Source organism: Sturnira hondurensis, unplaced genomic scaffold, assembly GCF_014824575.4.
Source record: "Sturnira hondurensis isolate 20B ecotype Veracruz unplaced genomic scaffold, ASM1482457v3 Scaffold0002840, whole genome shotgun sequence".
Classification (NCBI taxonomy): Eukaryota; Metazoa; Chordata; class Mammalia; order Chiroptera; family Phyllostomidae; genus Sturnira; species Sturnira hondurensis.
The window spans coordinates 30223113-30249439 of NW_028075471.1; the positions used below are offsets into that span (position 1 = coordinate 30223113).

The following is a 26327-nucleotide window of genomic DNA, read 5'->3' on the forward strand; positions in this document are numbered from 1 at the left end:
ACAAGTTCTGAGGATTCCATACAGAAATGTAAGGAAAGCCCCTCAAAAAGTACTAGGCTAGAATGAGGACCCTGCAGTGGCTGAGAACTGCTAAGTCAGATCAGATAGATGGGGCCCTGTCACATCAGGAGTTTGGTGACTTCTGGAACAACCTGGGGAGGCAGGTGCAAGCGCAGCTCCTGCCCACACACCGCCTCCTGCAGACACTGCCCCGGAGCACCCCACACCAGCACGCCTCCTCTGCCTCCCCCACCACCCCGGCTTTCCCACCAGCGTGTCCACAGCCATCTGCTCAGCACCGCGCATCACCTTCTCCAAAGAAGAGAAAGAACAGAAAAGACAATCCGCGGACACAAAGCAGATCGGGGGACGCGTGGGGCTGCGGTCGGGATGCAGGCATGCTAAGTGCACGGGAGACGTCTTTTCGGAGTGATGGAAATGCTCCACAATCAGAGTGCAGTGGCAGCTGCACAACTCCGTAAGTGTGCTAAACATCACTGAGTCACACACTTCACATGGCCAAGTTTTATGGCATGTAAATGACACCTCAGTAAAGCTGCTGATGAAAAAACGTACCAGTGTGTTTAACAGTAAGCTGTGAGGGTGCCGGTCCGAAGGCGGGAGAAGCAGCTCTCCGGGAAATGCAACACACGGGCACACAGAAGGCGGGCTGGTTCGGAACTGCTCCGCTTTAATGGGTGCGCTTGGCGGTCACCGAGAGCAAGATGCAGTCCCAAGGAGCAACCATAGCGTGGTTTTTTTGTAAAGTGGGCATGATAAGAGTTTAAGGTTTTATTTTTTTAGTGCAAATGGTCAAAAGTTGCAGAAAATGTCCTCAATCCTCGATTGTCTCTTTTTTTCCAGTTTCCTGCCCTTCAAAGAGAGGGTACCTGGCCTCCACATCAGCCCACGTGATGCTGCCATTGGCCAGATCTCGGACCACACTGGGCAGTTCAGAGACCTGCGGTAAAAGGAAAGAGATATCCAAGAATCAACCAATTTGATGAGATTGTCAGAAAGGATTCTGCCTGAATCCTCACAGACCTGAATCCTCAGGAACCTCACAGAGCCAAACCAGTGTTCACATAACGACGGGATCCCCTACACTCTGGTCCCTGCAGAGTGTTTCCTGTCCTTCCCGCCCCAGACTTGGGTTCCTGTTCTGCCAGCCCAGAGTGCCTGCCAGGCCCCACAAGGCCTTTCCTGACAATTCTAGCTATCCGTGTCCTTTACAGTCACTTCACATGTGTTCAATTTAGCTCTCAGGACAGGCGCCACTCACACAATGCCAGCGAGGGGAGATGGTACACAGGACAGCCCCAGCAGAGGCCAGCCTGTCCCTCAGCCGCACCCAATCCCTGCTGCCGTGCAGTGCAAGTTCCCAAACCTAAGCGGCAGGACCACCTGGAGATCTTGATAAAGCAGTTCTCTCCGCCCCCTCTCCCTCCTCAGACCCCACCCCACCCCTTCTTCTGATTCAGTAAATCTAGGGCAGAGATTCTGCACATCAATCCAGTGCTCAGGCGGCCCAGGGACCACCCATGAGAACCATGGAGATGTGGGATGTAGGTCCAGGGAGGCAGGTCTGGTTTTGTAAAAGACAAGCCAGCAATCTGTGACTTCCAAACTGGACCACAAACTCCTCTGGGAAAAGCAGGCTTTTGCCTGTTTTCCCTATGACTGACTGTCTACATTACGCTGAGCGGTTACCAGGCTCAAGTGAAAACCTGCTCATGATGAACAAGTTAGGCCGGTGGCTGTCAGTGACACTGGCCGCTCCTGCCTCTCCCTCCTGCACTTTCCCCGCCTCCACTGTTACCTTCTCATTAGGAAGATTACTGAAACATATGCATTGTTCTAAACAGATTAGCACAGAAAAGTGTGTACCTACAGGTACACATTTACATAGAAATGTAAAGATGAAAATGTTTGAGCTTCTCAAAGCCACTGGGGATCCTACTTCTACTGCCCAAGTACACAAATGGCCATAAAAACAAACTGCCGGATAATAAGCCCAGAGTGATCCAAACAGCCATAAAATATGAGAGAAGTGATCATGGCTATTTTCTTAATGAAACCAAGGGGACTTGGGAGCCAGTGATTAGAATCGGAAATTAAAAAAGGAAGGGGAGCATAAAGGCACCGATGGCCAGCTCAAACCAGAAGGAACCAGCACATGTTTCTAAGGCCACGGAGGCCAGGGGGCGGGCCAGTCACCTCTGCGCGAATCTGCCGCATGGAGTCCCGGTCCCGCAGAGTCGCCGTGTGCGGGGTCTTGTTCACGGTGTCGAAGTCGATGGTGATGCCGAAAGCCACACCAATCTCATCGGTCCTGGCGTATCGTCTTCCGATGGACCCAGAGGAATCGTCCACTTTGTGGGAGACACCGTTCCTGGTCAGGGCTTCCGCTATGCCAAATAAATAAAGAACATTCAAACCAGAACAATGGAGAGTCCCAGTGTCATCTAAATGTTATCTTACAAGATGAGGAGACTTACAAAAGGAAGTAAGACAGGAGAACACTAAGGAACCTCCCCAAAGCTGACTAAGCCCCTTGCTGGAGCTGGAGCCCGGCCCCTCCCTCTTGCCCACACCGCCCACAGCTGCAGGGGGAGGAGCATCAGGCCTGCTGCGGGTCCTTACTCCATCGCCTCCCCCCTGCACGACCCTGAGCTGCTCAATGAACTGAAGCTTCCTGTTTCCCAACTCCAAAATAAGAGAGCTGCACCAGGTGACCACAAGGACCCCTGCCAGCGTTGTGGGTCCAGTGGCTGCAAATCCACCAGGGTCCCCCGTGAAGTGAGTGGAGAGCCGAGGCCAACAGGAGAAACAGGATGCTTTAAATCTGACTCCAGGGCCTCCCCCCACACCCCCACACCCCCGCCTCCTCCAAATGCTAGGAGCAAACACTGAGTTGCTCTCTCAGAAATTAGAGCAGAGGCTTGAATCACTTATTTTTTATTAAAAAATAAAAACAAAACATTATCTAAAATTCAGTCTACTGGACAGTGTTCCCACAAAGATTACACAATTGGATTTGCTTACATAATTCCCTGACGAATGGCATGAACTCCTGGTTTTGGCTCAGGGGAAGGACGGAACATTTGAACGGAGCCACCACGGCTGGGAAGCTGAAGAACTAGAAGGAAGAAATCCAATGTGTTAGCATGTAAAAATCTAAGCGCTAACGTCCAAACTTCACCATCAAACTACCAGATCAGACAGTACACAAAGCAGCATGACCAGAGAGTACAGCAGGCTGACCAGGACCAGGAAGACCTGCTTTTTAGCTCTGATTTGGACCAACTCTGTCAAACTCTCTCTCTCTGGCCCTCGGTTTCTCTGTCTAGTAAGTAGGTCTCTCCATCTGCTTTGCCTGCTTCACAGGCTGGCTGTAAAGGCGAAATGATGTGAAAGCATTCTCCATGCTACCACAGAAGAGGCCGATTTTTGCACCACATAAATAGACTTATATCCTTGCCTCCTTCTGCTTAGATCCCTAAAAAACCTCCCTCCAAATCACCAAATAGTAATGGGGGGAGGTCCTGAAATAAAAACCCATTCTAAGAGTTTTAGCATAGCAGAAAGCAACCAAACAGTTTAATTAGCTCACAATGTGTGTCCAAAAGATGAAATATATAACAAAGGAGAACGTTCTATACACCTATACTGGAAAGCACAGCCCTCGGAAACAGCTCCTAGACAGGGCCCAGAGTCACTCAGAAATGAAGGTGTGACGACAGTCTGTGGAAGGCAAACTAGGCTGCCACTTTGGGCTGGAGATGAGAAATGAAGACAGTTCTTAAATGATATTTATACAACGGGTTTGCCTGAAGGCAAGAATATGGAACTCAGAATAAAGAGGCCTCAGTGATAAATGACATGGGTCCCAGTTCCGCCCAACCCCAAAGAATTAACTGCAAATCCCAAGCAGTGGGGAACGCCACGCCATGAGGAAACGCCAGACAGACCCCACCGGCGCGGCTGCCGAGGCCAGGCCACTCAAAACTCCACCCCTCCCCTGCACCCTGTGATAATTCCGTGTGAGAGAGAAGCAGGGACCTGCCTTCACGGGCAAAACAATTTTTAAAAATCTCACTGACAATGTTTTTAGACCAAATGCATAGGGAAGGGGATTCAGGGACTACATGCTAACAATGTAACAATGTTTTTGTCTTCCCACAGCCTAATCGAATTGGTCTTTATGACAGGAATCTCTACAGTTCATAAAACACTGTCGCTGATTTCCTCTTGCTTAGGCCCTACAGGCTCTACCGAAACTCCAGTTTTTCTCAATATTGTTAGAGTCAAAGAAACAGCTAAAAGATTTTTTAAAAACCCTCTTTTAACAAGTAGACAAACAGAAAAGCTTGGTGAGAACTGGACGCGGGAAGAGAACACACTTGGCTGGGGACACCACCAGCCGGCCCCATGTCTGCGGGCCCAGGTCCAGCCCAGCTCCTCCCGTCTGCCGAACTGGTGAGCAGCTGCTCCTTTAAACGTCAGAGAAGATGCAACTTCAGGGCAGAGAATGAAATAGTAACTTCATTAGCTACATGCTACCAGCATCGCGTCAGACTTAACCGGTTTTCCTGGAAGCCTGCACCTGCACACAAGACGCACGACCTTGGCGGGAGATGGTGAGGGCAGAGCAAGGCACCAGGAAGGGATGGAGCAGGAGACAGGGGCAAGTGAGTCAGAAGCATCAAAGCCAAAAGAAAACTCACAACGCTGATCAAGACGTCTTACAAACATTCGTCTTTAGCTTGAATGGTAGGAGGGGCTACGCCCCAAATACTGGTGGCCAAATGCTATGAGCCAACCCTTCCTTTCCAGTTTTCAAAGACATAAACACACATCCAGAAAATAGCACTCCTTCCACTGGTGCAACAAAGGACATTCCCTGGAGGAGTGTGTCCTGTCTCCGAACGCAGCGCACCAAGCTGACGCCAAGAAGCAAGAGCAGCCCGCACACCCTCAGTTCAAATGAGCGACACAGGGCGCTGCTCTACTTGGAGACGGCCCGGCACAGACGGGTGGCAGTGCCATCAGCATGGTCACTTGGTCTTACTATCGTGCCACAGCAAATGTCTCCTGTGACCCCATGTGAGACAATGGAGGCACTGTCCAGGACCACTCACCGTTCTCTGCTCGTCCCCCTCACGCACATGGAATGTGTGTTCGAACACCGTGTACATGATCCTGCCCAGGCCAAAGGAGGGCTCGATGACATTCGGGACAACCTCTTCCACTGCGAGAGGGAGACAGGTTCAGTAACGCCACCCTGCACTCTGCACAGTGCCCTGCGGGCCCTCCGGCCACAACCCTCGTTAGCGCCCCAAATTCTCTATTCTAGAGGAGTGCACCAGGATGAGGAAATCAGAATGTTCCTAAAAACCGCTGGTTGGTCAAACGATGCCTTCACAGAGAAAGCTGGATTAAAAAAGTGAAATTTTGCCAAGCTGAACTGTTTATGTAGCCTAACAATGAAGCAGGCACCGAGTGTGTCCTCCCAGTCGGCAGGCTACGGACAACAGCGGCTACACCCCACCGGCCGCTCTGCCTGTGCGGGAAGTATTAGAGCTCCACAGCTTCCGCAAGATTTTGCTACAATTAACAAACTACCACGATATTGGCAAAATTCACACACAAAAATTCCTGCCCTGACCAGTGTGGCTCAGTTGGTTAGGCCTTGTCCTCCTAAGCCGAAGGTCATGGGTTCAATTCCCAGTCAGGGCACATGCCAGGGTTGGGGTTCGATTTCGATCCCGGGTTGCGGCATGTGTGAGAGGCAACCAATCAATGTTTCCCCCTCTCTTTCTCCCTCCTTCCCCTCTCTCTAAAAATAAATAAAATCTTTAAAAAAATTCTTACACATAACAAGTATCCAGTGGTTTTGCTTGCTATCTGGGTGAGAACTCTCTAAGAGAGCCGAGTTACTGCCACTGTGTCCCCAGGGCTCTGGGGCGAGGTGGCCCTCAGAGAAGAGCCTGCTCAGGCACCAGTGGTTAGCGGTGCACAGCCACTGGTGCACGGCCACCGCTAACCACGAGCACGCTTCGCAGATGCTCCGAAACACTCGTGTCCCCATTCACAGTTTCTTCTACCGCGAGGGCCAAAGAGCCCGTTACATTTTTTCCATACAGTAACAGCTCTAGAAGCGCCTCGCTGTCTTTGTGGTCATTGGAAACAATTCTGTTGGACTGTATTGTGACAGCTGTCATATCAGCATGCATTTAAAAAAAAAACTTACCAAAATTGGTGAATTTTTGTGCAGCCATTTTAATACTGAAGATAGAAGAATATCTGCAATATTTTCAGCATGTTATACTTTATTTCAAGAAAGGTAAAAACCCAATTAAAACTCAAAAAAAGATTTGTGCAGTGTATGGAGAAGGTGCTGTGATTGATCGAATGTGTCAACGGTGGTTTGTGAAGTTTCTTGGTACTACTGACATTCTGGGCAAAGAATCCTCTGCCATGGGGCTGTCTATGCATCGGAAGACCTACAGCAGCACCCTGGCCTCTACCCAATAGAAGCCAATAGCAGATCACCGACAGACTCAACACACCCAAATCAATAAAGTTATTGGTGAAAATGAAAAACGTGCCTTTTATTTTATGGAAAAAAATGCAGACTTTTTGGCCAACCCAATATGAAAAATAATCATTTCCTTTGCTTTTGAAAAAGCACGAAAGACCATTAATCTAAGTGAATTTTAACAAATTAATTTGCCAAAAAAAACAGGAGGAGTGAAATCCTCTTAAGAAATGAAAGCACTTTTCCTTAAAATAAAAAAAAAAACACCATCTGTTTAATCAGATGCATTCTTCATACGCACCTCAGGTCACAGGAAATAGAAAGGTGGCATATAAACTATTCTCCATATGAATACAATTATATCTTTATAAAAAGGTAATGCATTAAACATATTCATTAAAATTAAGGTTTGACATTAAGAACTTATCTTTCCTCTTCAAAATTTCAGTAAAATTGTTGTTATACAACTAAAAAAAAAAACAAAACCTTTAAGGAATGATGATATTTTTTGTTTGTTTCTTAACTATTTTTACAAATTTACCATATAATGTTTTCTGGAATCTCTTCACACTGACCATGTCTTTTGTTAACTGAAATGTTTTCCCTTCAGTTTCAACAGTGAATTCCCTATGAAGAAACAAAGCACACAATACATTAGTGAAAACATGCATCGCCGGGCCTTAATCTAAAGGGCTTCACAGATTGCCAATCTGTTTTTCGTTTTCAGTGTAATACAACTTAGTCGACTCTCCAGGTATAACAGCTGAAGTCAAACTTAAATTATTTTATAAGAAATACCAAATTAAGTATTATCCTAACAATGGCACCAAACAGTATGTTCTGGATGGCACCCGAACATATGACTAGTTTTATAAAATTCCCTAAGTGACCTCATGACTAAGTCCTTTGGTTCTAAGATCATAGTAAAACCAAAAACATTTTTTTTAAAAAACTCAGTTTTAGGGTAATTTGAATAAACTTGTCAGAAATGGGTCTGCTGGCAGAAGACCACTATTCTCGTCACTGTCCCAACAAATGTAAAAATGACCAGCTTGCCATCTTAAGGAGAGTAATTTTAAAACTCCCACATTATTTCCAAAATAAACTTTGACATTCATGTTGATGAAGATCAGCTTAAAAGTTTCATGAGTCTGTGTGATATATTATAAAATATTACTACCCCCAAATCACTGACTGCAGTCCATTCATGTCCTGAGATATGCCCATTCAGTGTCAGGTCCCAAGACTTCACATCTCTAAAGTGCTCCTGAGGTGCTTCCTTGCATCAGGACCATCTGTGCTGACGCCTCACAAGCTGCACAGTGCTGGGAAAAGGGCGCCCTCCCATGGCTGCCCTCGAAGCTGCATGGCTGGCACTCGGTGCACTGAGTTTTGCTGGTTTCCAGCAATGACACTCCCATGCATCACAAAAGTGATTTTCACCGATTTCCTCCATTTGTACATTCTGTCGGAAGTTTGTGTGTGCATGCATTGAAGTTTTCATTCCATTAACAGTAGCATGTATATTCTCTCTGAGAGCAGAGTCTAAGTACAGAGTAGGTAATAGTTATTAAAAAGCTGAAAAGAGCAAGGAGGTAGCCATCATTTGAAAATTAAAAAAGAAAACTGCCTTATTTGCAGATAATATCTAACTAGTGATCTATGTCCATTTTAATAAGATTTGATGTTGTTTCCACATAAGTAGATGTCGAATTCTGGGAGAGAGAAATATAAAAATTTCCCACTGAAACGGGCATCTGCACCCTCAGTAAGGATTTGCCTCGCAATGGTTCTCATGACGAGTGTGGGCCCATGTACAGCCCCATGGGTTCCCGTGGCCCTGCTCTCCACCCCCCGCCCCAGCTCACCACCGACACGCTTCCTGCACTATGGACAGGTTCGCCTTTCCCAGTTTCACATATGACCGTCTGCGTAATGCTTCTTTCACTGAGCCGACATTGGATCAGGTGCTGGCAAACTTTCTGTACAGAGCTAGCCATACAAGATTCCAGGGTTTGCGGCCATATGTGGTCCCTGGTATTCTTTTTCTTAAATGTTTAAGGCTTTAAAAATGCAAAACTCATCCTTAGCTGGAGCGCTGTACAAAAATAGTATGAAAGATGGTTCAAGTGCACTAAAAAATGTGTGTTCTGGTTGTTAGACATTCTATAGCTGACACTGAAGTTGATTAACAGTGACCTTTGAATTCCAGCTGATTATTTTTGTCTACTTGTTTCACCAATTACTGAGAAAGGCATGAAGAAATCTCCAACTAGGAAAGTGGATTCACTGATTTTTCTTTTCAGTTCTGTCAAGTTTGCTTTATGATTCTGAGGTTGTTCTCAGTTGCACACACAGTTACAGGTGACACGCCTGCCTATGAGCCAAACCTTTTACATTAGGAAATGGGACTCTGCCCCCGGTAATTTTCCTGGTTCTGACGCCTACTTGTCTGGTATTAATAGAGCCAATCCACCTTTTTTATTAATGTTTGCATGGAAATATTTGATTCTTTTACATTTAAATTTATTGTGTACTATAATTACAGTAAGTTTCCTATAAACAGCATTTAATTGAACTGGATCTCGAAGTTTTTAAACCGTCTGACAATGGCTATTCACTCAAGTTTTTAGATCAGCAATTTTCAGCCTTCTTCATCCCACAGCACATGTAAACTAATTACTAAAACTGTGCACCACAGCAAAAAAAATTGTTTTTGCCAATCTGAGGGGAAAAAAGGGTGTAATTTTGACTGACTTACCAAAAAGTAGTAATAGTAATTACTTACCTTTTTTCTCCAAAGTGATGTTTTAAAAAATCAGATGCCTATATTTGTATAAAAGGATTTCTAGTACTAAGAATTAACCAATCAGATATAACCTTATTATGCAGTAAGATGTAACTCTACTATATGACCTATATTTATGGTTCAAGGCAGGGTATTCACACCAGACTGCTACTGGTTATTGTCATTGTTAGTATGACCATCTAAGGGAAAAGAGGTCAGTTCCTGTGACCAAATACTCAGACACTGCATGCTTTAAAAATTCTTGCAGCACACTGGTAGAAAACCATCGGTCAGGTCGCATGTTTAGGTCACATGCTTAGCGCAATTCCTAATACTGTTGAGTTCAAACTTGCTGTCTCATGAGTTATTTTGTACTTGCCCCATCTGTTCTTTGTTCATTTTCCCTCCTGTCTTTCTCTGAATAATTTTTTATTATTCTATTTTATCTCCTTTACTGGCTTCTTAGTTATATCCCTTTGGTTTTATGTGGTTTTTTTTTCCAGGTAACTGCTCTAGAATTTACTACATATACTTTTATTAACTTATCATAGTCTACCTTCAAGTAGTATCATGCCACACCACACACCACACACGAGCCTTACAACGCCATGTTCCCGATGCTTTGCTCCCATCCTTTGAGTTACTGATGGCAGACGTTTTATTTCTATGTTATAAATTTCACAATACATTGTTACTGTTTTTGTTTTAAACAGTCCATTATCTTCTAAAGACAAAGAGATGTCATTATTAAGAAATCAATGAAAATGTCACTTATACCTACCCACATATTTAACATTCCTAGAGCTCTTAATTTCTTTGGGTAGATCTAAATTCCCACGCTTCTGCTTAAAGGTCATCCTTTAACATTCCTTACAGTGTAGGCCTGCTGTCAGTGAACTCTCTGAGCTTTTGCTTGTCTGAAAGCTTTTTCTCTTCACTTTTGAAGGATATTTTTGCTGGGTCCAGGATTTCTGTCTGTAATCGCTTTAAAAATTGCCATTCTACTACACAGTAGCTTGCTTGGTTTTCGATCAGAACTCTGTATCATTCTTCTCTTCGCTCCTTTTAATGTAATGCGAGCCTTTTCTCCCCTGGCCACCAGGGAGAGTTTTCTGTTCATTACTGGTTTCCAGCAATTTGATTCTGATGTGCATTTATGTAACTTTCTTTGTTTATTCTGCTTGGGTTGACCTTCTTCAATCTCTGAGCTTACAGTGTGTATCACATTTGGAAAAATTTCAGCTACTGACGCATCTTCCGGTATTTTTGCTCTAAATCTGCTCTGACTCACAATTACCCGTCAGAGTGCCTCACGTGGTCCCAAGGAACATTTTTGCTCCTGGTCCCTTTTTCTATGCCTCATTTTAAATAGTTGCTATTGCTATGTTAAGTTCAATAATTTTCTTGAACTTAATATTTCTTGCAATATTAAATACCTTGTTAGCTCCACTCAGTGAGTCTTCATTGGGATACATCCCCTTGGTGCTTCTTCCATCAGTTCGTCTTTTACACACATTCCATTTCTCCGTCACACACTCATGCTTTCCCCTACATCTCTGAGCATATACAGCGTGCTTACAACTGTTTCATTATCTTGATGTATTTGTATTTATTCCATGATGCTTGTCATTTCTGAGTCTTTCTTTGGATTGACTCTTTTCTTCGTCATGGGTCACATTTTCACGTGTACAAATTTCTGTTTGCCACATACAGTAAATCTTGCACTGTTTGGTGCTGAATTCTGTTGTATTCCTTTAAAGATTCTTCTCTACTTTTATACTTATGCTTAAAACAATTAGAAAGACTACGCCAAAGCTCAAAGAAAGAGCACCAACTTAAAGATAGATACAGTTTCTAATCCTTCCTCAGTCACTACTTTGGACAAGTCTCCATGTCTAAGACAGTTATGGGGAAAGAAAAATGATCCTTACGGTCCATTTCGAACCTGCTTCCAGCGCTAATACCCAAATCTCTGCAAACCCAGTCCTTCAGCTGCGGCCCAGAGAGGGTGTTAAGCTGCAAAGAATGTCTGAAGACACTCGTCTCAGCCCAGTGTTCAGAAGCCAGCAGCGAGGACGTGTCTGCCCGGAGCCCCTGTAGAAGCACATGCTGTAACTCTTACCCCTTTTCGTTCAGCAGCTTCTCCATTTCCGTAATGTACCACTCATCACACATGGCAAGGTGCTCCATCACCAACTTCGCGTCCTTCTTATACGCCTTGCCAACTGCGCCCTTGTTGGGCTCAAACTGAACAACGTTGACGGTTCTGTACGAAGCAGTCAAGGAATCCAAAAACACAGAACTGCCTCAGCATTTTGGGAAACGCTCTTGAGAAACACAAATCATTCAACATTAAGTAAACACTGACATAGAGATTTTTTCAAAGTTATAGCGAGACAAAGGGATACCACCTAATCAGCAATATAACCCAATATATAGCATAGTAAGTTCTGATACTGTATTCGTTTCTAAAACGTCCAACACCACTGACCTAGTCCTAAGATCAGCTCACAACTTTCCTGCCTGGTAAAGGAAGGACATTCCTACTGTGCTGATGAACATAGCCAGTGAGCTGAGTTACTCTTTTTATCCACCGTAAAACAGCACTCACTCGCCTGTTAACAGACACGTGCTCTGTACCTGAAGGGTGTGCAGGTGGGTGAAGGTGTGGGTAAACACATTTTGGAAATGGCTGAGAAAAACTGCTCCACACCCTGAGAGACATTTAGAGCATTTTCCTGAAAATACTTCTTTTAAGGACCAAACACCGAGGAGTGGGCACATGAGAGATTACGCGTAGAGAGAAAGGGAAAGGAGCAGCAAGACGGGTGAGGTCACAGGTTTAAGTCTCGCCCCAGAGGATCGCACAGCTCGGTTCCCCCACAGAACAAGGTGTGCACCTGGGCTCATCTCATTCTGAGATGTTTACACTCCGGTCCTGAGTAGAAAAGTCACTAGAAAGGATATGGGCTCTTTCAGCGGCTTCTCAGCTACGAGTGGGACTTTGGTGGCTCGCGCGTGACAGGAAAGGTCATAACAGGACCGGTCGGCACATCCGACGATCTCAATCCAGCCCTGAGAAGACAGAATGGATGCGAACGTTTATTCCTTACTTTGGATTCACTCACAACTGTATGCGGATTATAACTGACTCTGACATCCTCGAGGACAGCTCAATTGCTGACTCCCACGCGGCTCGTCCAAGTGTGAAACGGGGTGGTTTCACACGTCGGCAGCGACGACCTGTCAGCCTGACCCCCGTGTGCACACACAGCACTCTTCTCACTTTCTGGACAGACTCTTCTGCCAGGCTGGGGGTGTGGGCTCAATGAACAAATTCTGGGGTTTAACTGCAGAAATAAATTGTGAACCTGGGGGGAAAAACCGGATTTGTTTCAAATTGGTGACCAGGATTCAAAATGAATCTAGCAGAAACCACCACGTGTTTTTGGGTGAAATGTCCGCAGTTCTCACAGCTCACGTCAGATGGCTGTCTCCTACCCAGCGAGAGGAAATTCAGTGAAGAGTAGGTAATGTTTGGGTCACAGAATGAGGCTAGAAACAGCATGGACGCCAGGTGCCATTTTTGTTAATACTGAAGATATTTTTCAAAAGCAAATTCTAAATTGTTTTCAAAGACCCTTTAGAATCTGTTATTTTGAATAAGAACAAAGGAGATAAAAAACTTATTTTAGAAAGTAGCTAGTCCATTTTTGTGAATATTTATTTTTTGCCTTTGATCCAAAGAGGGAAAATTCAACCATCATGAGTTTTCCAAGTGCATGGAATAAAGAAAGCAAATGCAAAACGTACAAGCTCAGACACCCCAACACAAAACAGCCCCAAAACTGGAATTAAAGAACAAACCCCCAGAATATACAACTTGATCATCAGACATTCACGAAGACGCCAAGTAGTATACTGATATTCTTAAATGCATAAACTTGGTGGTTGCCATTTACCAAAGATGTTGATCAACGTGTGTAGGTGCTAAAAGGAAAAATTACAGAAACGTGCCCGAGAATGGCAAACGGCTTTGGGGTAGCAGTTACCTCTGAGAAGGAGAGAAAAGGGTGGATGGAGCGTTAGCTGTATCAGTAACTGTTTTTTATTTTAAAAAATTAAATATGAAGTACACTAAAAGAAAGTCCTCGTTTTGAATGGAGTTCTCCCTCGCCTTTAGATTCTGTCACCTGGGAGCTTCTGGGTTCGTTTAGCCCAATGACCTTCCACAAAACACTGCAGCCGAATCTCAGTGCTAGGCCTGTCATTATTTAAATTTTTTTAACTTTTTAAAACTTAGGACTAACTTACATATAACATTTTATTAGTTTCAGGTATACAATGTAATGATTTATATTTGTATACACTGCGAAATGATCACCATGGTAAGTCTAATCACTATCCATCACCATTAATAGTTACAGAATTTTTTTCATGTGATGAGAAATTTTAAGGTCAATTTTCTTAGCGACTTTCAAATATGCGATACAGTGTTATTAACTACAGTTACCGTGCTGCACCTCATACCCCCAAGCCTTACTGGGCCCATATTTTCTGGTCCCTAGTCCTTAAAGGCTTGGCCACAGCACCAGCGATACTCCAGAAAGGAGGAGCAGGAGTGTGGGAGGGTCCCTAAAGCAATGCAGCGCAAGGGGGAATTAAGAGCCTGGGGGAGAGCCTGCCAGCCCCGGTTTGGTTCGTGGTCCCAGCTCCAGTGCTCACCAGCTGCAGACTCAGGCAAATTACTTAACCTCTTGGCACTTCAGTTCCCTTGGAAACAATACCTATGAGCAGGATAATGGTGGAGATTACATCAGATAACCCACAGCCCTTAACAATTACAAATGTTGAACAAATAAACAAACACAACAGATGCCATATAACCCAGGCCAGACCCAGCATCTAAACAGAGGCAGCAAGAATCTCTGCCTGGTTTAACTTGGACTTGGAGTGAGAGCGAACTACGAAAGGGACCTGGTACGGAACAAAGAGAAAGAGATAAGCTTCCCCCACACAAACCAGAAAATATTATCTTGGTCTGATTCAAAAATAAAAAGAAACTCCAGAAAATATAAAACATACAGAAATTAATCAACCTCTGTATCATTCAAAAATAATTACTACTGTCACTTTGGCAAACATATGTCAAACAAGCTTGTGAAGAAATAAAGTTACAAGAAAAACCTAACAGATCACAGAGACTCCTTCCTAATTCCACAAAGGAAAAAGAACATATTAAAAACAATGCCACGAACAGCGACTGCAGACACGTGCGCATGGTCATGCGTGTGCAGAGGGGTGTGTCTGCAACCACAGAAAAGCATCTGGACCCAGGGCTAACAAACCTAAGCCCTGGGGCTAAGGGTGGTTTTTATATTTTTAAAGGGTTTAAAAAAAAAACCCAAATGGACAGCAACAAAGAAGACAGGCAAGAGAGATCCGCAAAGCCTAAAATATTTACTCTATTTAATACAGAAAACATCTGATCGAGAAAAGAAACAGGGAACACTTTTGGAGAGAGGCATCTAATTGCAAGTTTCACTTTCTACATAGTATTCTTCAGAATTATTTTTTGCTCTTTGTTTTACAAATGTACTACATTTTTTATAACTAGTTTTTATTTTTAATTTAAAAAATCAATCTTAAAAGAAAGATCCCTTAAAAAGTAAAAGTGAAACCAGGAGCATGTGGGACATGACCTGGGGCTGAAGTCTCCACAGGCTGAGAAGCCCCTCCAGGACCAAACAGGCTGCCAGAGGCTCTCACCCGGGCCTGGGTGCCACTCTGTCCCCATGGCCCCCCGTGCAGAAAGCACCCCTGGTATCCAAACACCTTTCCATCCTAAGTTCAGTACAACGTCCATGGTAGGGGTAAGGTGGGAGGGGTAGTGAAGAGGTGACCCAGGGGCCTCTCTGAATTATTAAATGCACAGAATTGAGAAAAGGTCGTTCCTACACAAGAGGTCAGAATCTGCTGGTCTGTCCCCCTAGCACCAAATAGCTCTCCAAACTGAGAGCACTAGGGCTTTCTTTACTTGGCTCCACTACCACTCAGAGTCTGCCCAGGTCCTCATCAGGACAGAGGCCGCCACTCCTCGGTGCGCTCAGGGACACCCCTGCTACCACTGCCTGCCCTGGACGTCTTACCCCAGCGTCCCCCCGCTCCCCTCTCTCTCTCTGCTGAGACATCTGAGCCTACCTAGGGCACCGGGGACGCAGAGCAGCCCTCACACAAGTGCAGGGCAGCTGCTGTGCCCGGTGCTCAGGAGGAGGCCTCTTCCTTCTGCTCCACTCTGACATACAGCACACAGAAGGCAATTCTGGCATCCCTGCCTCTCAGTGAGCCATGTGAGAAAAGCCACCCCACTTACGTAAGATGTCTTGGACTCGGCGTCCCAGCAGTCACAGGCGTAATGGGCCATCTCATTCTCCATGTGCTGCCGGAAGCGGAGCTTGTCTGGTGACACTCCAACCTTCGTGAGGTAGAGGTAGATGCGGCCAAGGAAGTAGCCCAATACCGAGTTGTTAATCACACCCTAAAGGTAAATGAGTGAACAAGTAAGAAACCGCACAAGCAAGCACACAGAAAGGAAAAAGAAACGCATTCACTCTCTGGAAGGCCAAGGCACCATCCTCCACTGAGTTAGTCATAATCTGAAAAATATTTGAAACACACAGTAAACTCATTTATCCAGCTTTCAGAATAATCTCAAAGCCAAGGAGGTGATCTTGGCTATTTTTATAGGGGTTAATGTCGAGTTAACAAGCTGAGGATAATGGAGCTATTCAAAATGAAGTTACTTTACCATACTCACTGGGTCAGCAAAAATTTAGCCTGATACCTTATACCTTCTAAATCTACAATACTAAGAATGACAGTCACCATACTATCCCAGGAATGACAGGAATAATATCAGAAGGAAACCTATTCCTTCTAACAAAAGTAGTAAGGCGTGTTGAGGGGATTTAACGAATTCTCACCCTGTGCAATACATGAACCCTGTACAGTGTACGTAATCTTACTACTTCCGTCCTGGGAGGGTCTCAGAAATCATCCAGCCCCTGCCAGGTGGCTGGCAAGTTGTCACCCAGCCTCCAATTGGACATTTTCAGAGACAGGAAGCTCACTGTTCCCCAGGGCAATTAGGCAGCTGCTGTCAGAGAAGTGTTCACGCACACATTTCTCCAGGCAAATAATGAGAGAAGTTCTATTATATGCAAGACTTTCTCCCAACTGCTGTCAGAAACAGAGAAGAGTTTAGGATCCAGAGGGCGTGATCTCTGTGCATCAAATGTTTCCCTAAGAGTAGCTCATGTTGTTAAAAGTCGGACGGCTAAAGCGCAGTTCAAACCAAGGCCTCTTTCCCACGTGGTCCCTAAACATTTTTCTTATGTTAAGCCCGATGGCCCACAAATCACCATGTCGGGGTAATTTCCTGCCACTATAATTAAAGTGTATAATACATACTGTATAAAAACAAGTAATAAAATGACTGCTAAAATAAAATACTTTGCCATCCAGTACACGGAAATTGCAAAGTGCTACAAACCCTGAATAGGCATAACCTAAATTAAGTTACCTCTGGAATCCTACCTGTTCAACAGCATCCCCTAGGCGCATTTTCCGAGCAGACTGCCCGCTGACCTGGGCTTTGGCGGAGTACAGACAAAGGTGCAGGTCGGCCACGGTCTGGAACTTGGGGTGCTCCTTCTCGCTGGGGTCTACAAAGTGCTCAATTTCTGCCATTGTGAATTCTCTGAAAGCAGGAATATGAGGGCTAAAAGTTGCACGCTTCACTATGAAAACAATAAACAAGGCCCTATTTTCAACTTCGTTCTGTAAGGATACAGGTCTTCACACCACAGGAATATCTTATCACTAAACAGAACACTGTCTGCCTAGGAAAGAGGCTGGGAAAGGTCTTTTGGGTGGCTGTTAATTTTAACCTCATCAATGAAAACTTTCTACTCGCTTAAATAGTATTTTAAATAAATAAATACAACCCAACTTCTCTTAAATATTAATTCCTCCTGTCTAGTGACAAAGACTCTTTACTTGACCAAACCTTAGTCAGTCTCTTGACCCTTCTCCTCGGCCCACCTGTGCGGCCTGAGCGAGAGCCCTGCTAAGGCGGTTTAACCAGGACCCCCCACTATCCGGCCGCCCTGCATGTTTTGTCAGGTTTGTCCCTCCGCCGCCCGCTAGGCGGTGGCTGGTCACGGGCCTGTCTACGGAGGAGCCCTGCTGGGTCAGAGCAGTTCGGCCAGCATCCCCCGCGCCCCTGTGGTTCCCTCTCGGCAACTCCCCATGCACTGACCCCCACCCTGCTCTCGGCTGTAAACCCCACTTGCCCATGCTGTACGGCGGTCCCCCCTTCTCCGCAGTTTCACTTTCCGAGGTTTCAGTTACCCTCAGTCAACTGTGGTCTGAAAATATTGAATGGAAAATTCTAGAAATAAGTAACTTGTAAGTTTCACACTCGTGCCATTCTGAGTAGCACAGTGAAAATGCACACCTTCTCTCCCTGTCCTGCCGGGCATGTGATCACGCCTCCGTCCAGCATGGCTGCACAGCACCCACTGCCTGCCGCCCGTCCCGGACCGGCCGCTTGGTTATCACACTGACTGCCTTGGGGGCGCAGTGCTCAAGCCCAGGCCGCCCCCACGGCAGACTAAGGCCCCATCACGATGCCTCTGCCTTTCACTCACTCATCTCGTCACACAGGCATTTCGTCACCTCTCATCATCACAGGAGAGGGGACACAGCACCAGGATGCATTAGAGAGAGAAACCACATTCACGTAACTTTTACTCCAGTGTGCTGTTATAAGTGTTCTAGCTGATTATTCTTTATTGTTGTTAACCTCTTCCTTTGCCCAACTTATAAATTAAACGTATTACAGACATGTGTGTGTGCGCACAGAAAAAACGCAGTGCACCAAGGGCTCAGCACCGTCTGCGGTTCCAGGCATCCACCGGGTCTGCACCGCATCTGCAGCGGATGACTCTAGGGGTGCTGTGTTTGGCGTTGAGCCCCGCTCTGTGCTGACATCTCTTCCTGCTGGCAATGGTCCTGAACATAATACTGTTTTTATCACTTTAAATACTTCCCATCTGTTTTTGACACTAACCACAACCACGAAAGATTATTTATCACTTTTAACAAAAAACAATTTTCAAAGAACAGATTGATAGTGTTTAAAAGTAGGAAAACTTAAGCAAATATCAGGCACCAAAACAAATGAAATACAGAAGTGATTTCTAAATAAAACAGTCTCCTTAAAGCATTAGCAAGTCTGATAAATACACACTAAATGAAGCTCCCAATATTTACTTTCCAAAGAATGGGAAATTAATAGTGAATTGCAATCACTTTTACAGTACTGTGACTTTCTCTTTTTGATTGCTCTGAAGAAGTAAATGACTGGTAATGGCACCGTACAGCTGGTTTCTTTAGAGTGACAGACTCTTACATAAAGCATTATTCACAGCCGATGACAAGGCACGAGTCAGAGGAACAAGCTAACATCGAGCTAACTGCATGACGGTGGGATAAATATACACATAGTGATGGCTTCCCCAAGAGGTTCCCCTGAAAGGCAGTTGAGTAGCTATTGGAGAAAGAAGTGCTTTAACTTAATTTCATGAGTAAAATAAAATCTTTCTTCTTTAATACACACATTTACCAGTGCATTTTCATGAGTATCTTAGATGTTTTAGAAGTAACAAAAAACTGCTTATGGGTCTAAAAATACATGAGATACATTTCAAAAGCTTTAATTTTTAAATTTTGCTTTTTCAATGGTGTCTCTATTTGGTCCTGCGGCACCTAAGTCTGAACTGTCTTTCAGCAACGATCGGACACTGCCTGTGACACAGAAGGACGAGAGATGGCAGAGCACAGCGTCTGGGTAACTCGCACAAGCGCACCCCAGGGCCGAGAGCAACAGGGCACCTGGGCTGCCGAGCAGACCAAGGGAAGAACCTCGCCCAGACTCCCGAAGCAACCTGCTGCCAAAGTCTCTGTGTTGCTCTGCCAGGTCGCCCAGCTCGTGGACAGGAGGTGGGAGCCGTCACTGGCACTGATCTCACCGGCGGCCTCTTGGCTCTGAGTGTGGAGACCGCACCTGTGACTGAGGAAACTGAAATGCACACGGGCTGTTAAAACGCAAAAGGCCCAAAATGGAGTCACTTGCGTAAAGCCCCACATCAGCAAACCAAAACTTAACACGTAACCTAATCACAGTTTTCACCTCTCGCAGAAACGTAAGCTTTAACCGGTTAGCCTGGAACTACCTGGGCAGGACTAGTAAGGTATCAAACAGCAGGCCCCCTCCACTCCCCTCTGGAGGGCGGCCTTGCCCAAAACAATTCATTCTTTGCTAGTAATTTCCTTTTATTGCCCACTTCCTGACTTTGAAAAACTTTCCTTTTGTACAACCCAGTGGAACCTCTTTCGATTTGCTAGCTGGGATCCTACTCGGTTCATAAACTGTTCAATAAAGCCAACTGGATCTTTTGAATTTTTGTCATTTAACAAGGCCCAGAAGACAGAACCAGCCAATCAAAGCTCAAATCTTTAAAATTTCCTAAGAACAATCTAATACCCCCAAGCAAAACAAAAGGAATCAAAGCGATACAAAAACCAATCACCTGTTAACGATGTCCTCAGAAGAAATGACAAGACTAAGCAAACCCTGGCCCTACAGCAAAAACTCCAAGGACAGTGACCCATGGAAGAATGGACACTCTTTTGGTCGGGACCCCGCAGAGGAACACGACAAAAACAGGCCAAAACCCACACAGGACGTTGTGAGGTTCAGGGGCCCAGGGGACCAACATCCAGAGGCCCCAGGGCCCTCACCACGCAACGCCTGGGATGCTCCTTGGTTCTGAGCTGGTTTTCCCACAGTCTGTCTCTTTTTACTCCACAGGCCTCAGCTTCCGCCTCACTTCATGGTCCTTTATGACCTATTTTTTTTTAGATTTTATTTCTTTATTTTTAGAGAGAGGGGAAGGGAGGGAGAAAGAGGGAGAAACATTGATATGTTGCCTCTCACACACCCCCAACTAGAGACCGGGTTCACAACCCAGGCATGTGACTTGATTGGGAATCGAACCAGCAACCTTTTAGTTTGCAGGCTGGTGCTCAATCCATTGATCCATACCGGCCAAGGCACAACCTTCTTTGTTTTAATTTCCATTACAGTTTGCATTAAATACTATTCTGTATTGGTTTCAGATGTGCAGCACAGTGGCTAGACAATCACGTGCTTTATGGAATGGTGCCCCCAATATTGCAATAGCTACTCGTAAGTCCTCTTCCCAACACTGGCTTTAGACAAGGTTGGTCTCACACAGCTTCCTCAGTATTTTCAAGGCAGCCCTGCAGACACTAATGGGGAAGCCAAAGGAAAAAGATACCCTCAAGTGTTGGGAAATAAAAGACTCAAATCTGACAAGGTTTTCGTTGCTATACCACCTGGTTCAAGTTTCAGACTACCTCCTCTTCCTGCCTGAAGGCCCAGGGGGGTCCCCCCACCCCATTTCTTTAGGCTGTGCAGGCTCTTTCCTCCACAAAGTCTCCCCTTTCTAGACCACAAGGCTGAAGAAGTTCTGGGCAGCACACAGGCCCGCCTCCTCCGAGGGAGTTGTGGGCACTAACAAGAGCAGGCGAATGGCTGCTCTGATGCAGAGTGGGCAGCGGCCGGGGGAGGCAGGGACCGCAGTCTGTAAAATGACAGCAGGTAAGGAAAGAAGAGCGGAAACGGGTGGGGTGGCAAACCTGCCGAAAATGCTTTTGGAGCCTAAGAAAGTTAGGTTTACCCACATGCCCTGTCTTTTATACGGAATTCACTCACCTAAGGGAGGACATCAGTAAGAAAATATACAGAGATCACAAAAAGCTCCGATTGTGAACACATAAGTTGTAATAACGTAGCTAGCAGCACCTGCACACCTTCCCACACACTCCTGGGCCTACCTGGCAGAGGAAGGTCACCAGGTGAGAGGCCAGTGGATGTCTAAACACGAGTGGAGAGGGGTAAGCTCACTAGCCACCCCCCCCAAATCTGGAAGAACACCAACTGGTTACCAAACCCCCCACCCCAGCTGCAGCAATGCTGTCCCAAACCCAGCTTCTGGTCACAGCCACCACCCCGTCCCCACCTTGCCCGTCACCTACATGCATCGCCATTGCCAGAAAATGCTTTGGTTAGATAAGCAAGATCCTGACATCCTCAAGACACGCGGTGAATGAGGAGAAAAGATCATTTTGGGGAGAGAAGAAGCCCACACTCTTCTTCACCCTTCTTTCCCCTCACGGTCGCTTCAGTTCCTCAGAAGTACCATCGCCCCAGAGATCACGTTTGGAAAGACGAATGTAAAACATGTGGTTTTTGTAGGACAAAAGTAATTACACAATCATGTAAGAATGAAGCAGAATTGCCTCGAAATAGCAAGTTTCTGTGTCCAATTCAATGCCAAGGCCACTCACTAATCTCACCGGACGAGCAGCGGGGGCAGTACCTGACTCGGATCAGCCCGGACCGCGGGGAGATCTCGTTTCTGAAGGAATTTCCAATCTGCGCTGCAGCGAACGGCAACTTTCCTTGGTTGAACTCCAAAAGTCGCTTGAAATTGAGGAAAATCCCCTGTGCAGTTTCTGGTCTCAAGTACCTATAAATTTAAATCAATCACTCTGTTATGAAGAAATTGTGTTTTCCGACAAATCTGAAATTCTAGATGCAAGTCCTAAAAGTTCTAAACATACTATTTTCACACAGAGCTGCATGAGCCAAGTTTCAGAAAGACAGTTTCCATGGTAGCACAGTTCTCCAGTAAGTATCAGAGAACGTACCAGGTAACCGGGGTGGCCGAGCTAGTTAGAAATGTCACTTTATGGACATGTTGTCACTCCAGGGAGTCAAATAACCCCTCTCTTTAATGTCCCCACAACAAACTGTGATACTCTTCCTGACTAATCATTTACACGGAGGCAGATGACAATTTCAGATACTTCTGAAAAGTGGACCCACACCTAAGCTCGCCTCTGCTGCGCCACACAGGGCAGTGGCACCCGGGGCTACAGACACGCCGGCGAGGGCTGCACTGGACCCCGGGTGCCAGGAAACCGTCTGCATTCCCCACGCCACATTCTTCTCTGTGGTATTTTACCTTCTCAGCGGAGGCTTCTTCTAATACTTCTCCGCATTTAAAAGATAGAGCCAAACAAACATACCATTAGGGCCACTGCCCCTGAAGTTCACAGAAAATATTCCGTGCGAAACAACAACTAGGAAAGTGTTCCCAACAGCCTACTTCACGAAAAATGTCTCATAAAAACAACTTTAAAACAAAGAAAACAACAACAAAGTTTTACGCTCGTCTCACTCTCACACCCCCACCCTTTCGGTTTCCGTGCTCCCTCCGGACCCCACCCAGGGGCAAGCACAGCTCACACTTACAATACGGTTCATGTCCGTGTTTTAAGTAGAGTGTACAAGTCACGTATCCTCCTTTATTTTATGCTTTTCCATTTTTTAAGTGACTAAAAATGTCTCATATTTAACAGCTGCAGAGTATTCTACTAAAATGTTCTACTTTGCTATAATTTATTTAAGCATTTCCAAATTATAGGATAAAGAAGTTATTTCTACTTTTAATTTATATGCCCTAAGAGGAAAAAGAGTAATTCTCTCAGACAAATCCCTGGGAGCGGGGTAGCCGGTCCGAGGGTGTGGCGCAAGGAGACTTGCCATTGGCCTCCTTCCACGGCGCACCCCAAATCAATGCCGTGTCCTTTCAAAGTGACTCTGGCAACACATTGTCACAATTAATTTTTTAAAAGGTTTTATTTATTTATCTTTAGAAGGGAAGGGAAGGAGAGAAGGAGAGAAATATCAATGTATGGTTGCCTCTCCTGAGTCCTCTGCTGGGAACTGGCCTACAACCCAGGCATGTGCCCTGACTGGGAATCGAACCACGATCGTGTGGTTCACAGGCTCAATCCACTGAGCTATACCAGCCAGAGCTGTCACAATTAATTTTTACTATTCTGCAGTCTCCACTCCAGGAAACACGTTCTATTCAGCTTCATCCTACAGAAACCTCCCCTCCCTGACCCTGAAATGGGACCGTGAGGGAAGCTCTCTGGAGCTCTGTGGGGAAACTGGCCGAGTTTGCAAGGGCAGGCCAGGAGTCTGCAGACACAGCACCCAGTTCTGGGCCGCACTGCGCACCACTCAGGTGTCCCTTCCTCTCTGAAAACCACGTCTTTTCACTGAACAAGCTGAACCTGTGCTGTCCAATGTGGTAGGCCACCAGTCACGTCTATTTAAACTAACTATATTCAAACAAAGTGCCCGGGACAGTGTGGCTCAGTTGGGTGGAGTGTCACCTCGTCATGTGAAAGGCTGCAGATTCAGTCGCCAGTCAGGGTGAATGCCCTTTCCCTCTCCCTAAAATCAAGAGGCATGTCCTCCAGTGAGGATTAAAAAACTAAATTAAAATAAGTTAATTTTAAAGTTCTGTTCCTCGGGGGCACACGCCCAATTCGAGTGCTCGACAGACCCACTCAGCCATGGTACTGGGCAGCGCAGACTGCGGAACGTTTCCATCGCTGCAGACGGTGCCGACTGAGACCAAACGGTGCAAGTCCCCCCTGCAGTAAGTCTGATGGCGTTCAGACTCACTCTCCCGCTGCCCCTCCTGAACTACACAGCTACAAGATATGATGATCACAGACTTTTATGTTTATTTTATGGCAAAAAAATCAACATATATGCTGAAAAATTATATTCAGGAAGAATCAGAAGAAATACAATGTAAGAATATGTCATTATTTCTCCTTCATATATTTATCTGCACTTTATATATATTACTTTTCAGAATTTTCCATTCTCGGCTGATATTAGTATTTAACTTTTATGACAAGTGATTTCAATAACTTTGATACCTAAACGGTGAATGATACATACCCAGGCATGTTTCCTCCAGGCCCAATGAAGGTCTTGAACATCAAGTTAAAAGACACTGGAGGGGAGAGGTCATTCCCAGTAATGGGGGACTTGACATTGTAATTCACAAAAAGATCCCCAAGTTCTTGCTGTCCGTAGTTATCGAGCTAAAGAACAGGCCAAGAAAATGATTAGTGTAACAGGCTGAGAAACATAAGGCATCAGAGAAAGCATTCCATATTAAACCCATCATTATCCATACCTATCTATCACTGAAACTCACCCAAAATAAGAACATCAGAATTAACCTCCCCTTCCAGATATCCACACTAAAACCACAGGCAGTTTACATACTTTTCATTTACCAACAGAGAAACCAAGTATCCTTCTGGGAATAACGTAAAACTCACATATTCACCATTTCACAATCAAAGACATGGCAAAATACTGCTTCTTTAATTGCAATAGTTACTGGTTGGCAAGAACCTGAAATCATGTAACTAAGTTTTTTAAGCTGAACTTTAAAACTCCGTGCATTTTAAGTCGGGTGCACAGCCCCATCTATTCATCAGATGTGCATGTAGCTTTCCTTCCCCACCAGGGAAGTTGCGTCTTAATTCACCACTGCACTTTCTGGTTTACTGAGCATTTTATACACTGACGGTCAATGCCAAACCCTCCGAAATGATACATGACCTCCAACCAGAGAATTTCAAGTGACTATGAACAACAAATCATTTAATAGTAAAGAATATTTGAAATTAAAAAAATCTCTTAACAGAAATAAAATAATTAGATAAATCAACTTATGGCCCTAAGGACTGCCTTTAGAATCAGAAAAAGCAGGGTAAACCGCCTGGCTCTACCACTTCTGGGTTGTGTAACTCCAGACTGAGCTCTGACCTCACCTCGCTGAGCCTCAATTGGCTTATATGTAAAATGGGGTGGGGGTAGACCTACCTCGCTCTAAGGGGTTTCCATGAAGATTAAATGAAATGAAAAGTGCTCAGCACAGGGTCTGGCATGCAGTACTGACTCGGTAAAAGGTGACTACGACAATTTGTATGCCCCCCACCATAATCTGATGGACATTTCCACTGTACAGGAAGGGAGCCCCTCACATTACCACAGGTCCCAAACATGAATTAACAACGTAAAACAATGAAGCCTTCTAGCTCTACCTCTACAGAAGTTCTAGGGAAAGTGCACTAAATACCCTACTGATGCCATCACCCAGGAGATGGGATCAGTAAGGAAAGTGTTCCAGTGACTTCAAGATACGAACACCATAAACATGAGTGGGTCTCCCTACTTGAGAACAAGTCAAAGAGCCTATGGGCACTTCTGTCTCCCGAGCAACTAGAAAATATATAGTGCTTTTCAACAGCAGATATGATAAAAAAAGAAGTCAGGAAGGCAAGACTCCAAGGATACACATAGGAATCAAAACCCCATGAAGGAAAATATGGCAATTTTTAGCAAAACTGTATTTGCGAGTACCTTTTGACCCAGCAATCCCACTTCCAGGAATCTCTCCCAGAGACACAGCAGCAAGAATATACCAGAACAAGGCTATGTATTGCAGAACTGTCTGGAAGGGCAAAGAAGAGAAAGGCCATGCCCAATGGAAAGGAGACGGCTCTCTGGGTGCCATTCTGCAGCCATCTCCGGGGATTTTGTCATAGGAAAAGAGCACGTTGGAGAAAAGCGCATGTGGAATGCTACCATTTGCCTTCGAAGGGGGGTCACATAATATCCATACATCTTTGTTTATATTGTTAAAAAATACATCAGTTTATTACTGGTTAAAACTGGTTACTTACAGAGGCAGTAAGGGAATATGGTGGAAGGCAGAGGGAAAGACCCCAGATCTACTGAACGTACATTGTTTTGAAGATTCAACTTGGGATCTATAAACATTTTTTGTCATAATTATAAAATAAACTTAAATTTCAAAAAAATAAAAACCCCCAAATTCAAACTAAAACAAAGTAATGGACTAACTGCATATCCAGCTAGTGAATGAACTACTACTCAGA

General features: G+C 45.1%; 1 protein-coding gene across 1 annotated transcript in view; it reads right to left on the bottom strand.

The window, feature by feature from the left end:
* Positions 1 to 671: 671 nt before the first annotated feature.
* Positions 672 to 26327, bottom strand: part of GARS1 (glycyl-tRNA synthetase 1) — a 44607-nt gene continuing 18951 nt past the window's right edge. Inside the window, exons 7-17 of the mRNA XM_037041207.1 lie at positions 24310 to 24455; positions 21860 to 22009; positions 16926 to 17088; positions 15703 to 15867; positions 12297 to 12404; positions 11452 to 11597; positions 7083 to 7168; positions 5142 to 5251; positions 3046 to 3139; positions 2218 to 2408; positions 672 to 961 (exon numbers count right to left, since the gene is read on the bottom strand). Coding sequence (XP_036897102.1) covers positions 836 to 961; positions 2218 to 2408; positions 3046 to 3139; positions 5142 to 5251; positions 7083 to 7168; positions 11452 to 11597; positions 12297 to 12404; positions 15703 to 15867; positions 16926 to 17088; positions 21860 to 22009; positions 24310 to 24455 — 1485 coding nt within the window. The 3' untranslated portion in view covers positions 672 to 835. The remainder of the gene's footprint in view (positions 962 to 2217; positions 2409 to 3045; positions 3140 to 5141; positions 5252 to 7082; positions 7169 to 11451; positions 11598 to 12296; positions 12405 to 15702; positions 15868 to 16925; positions 17089 to 21859; positions 22010 to 24309; positions 24456 to 26327) is intronic.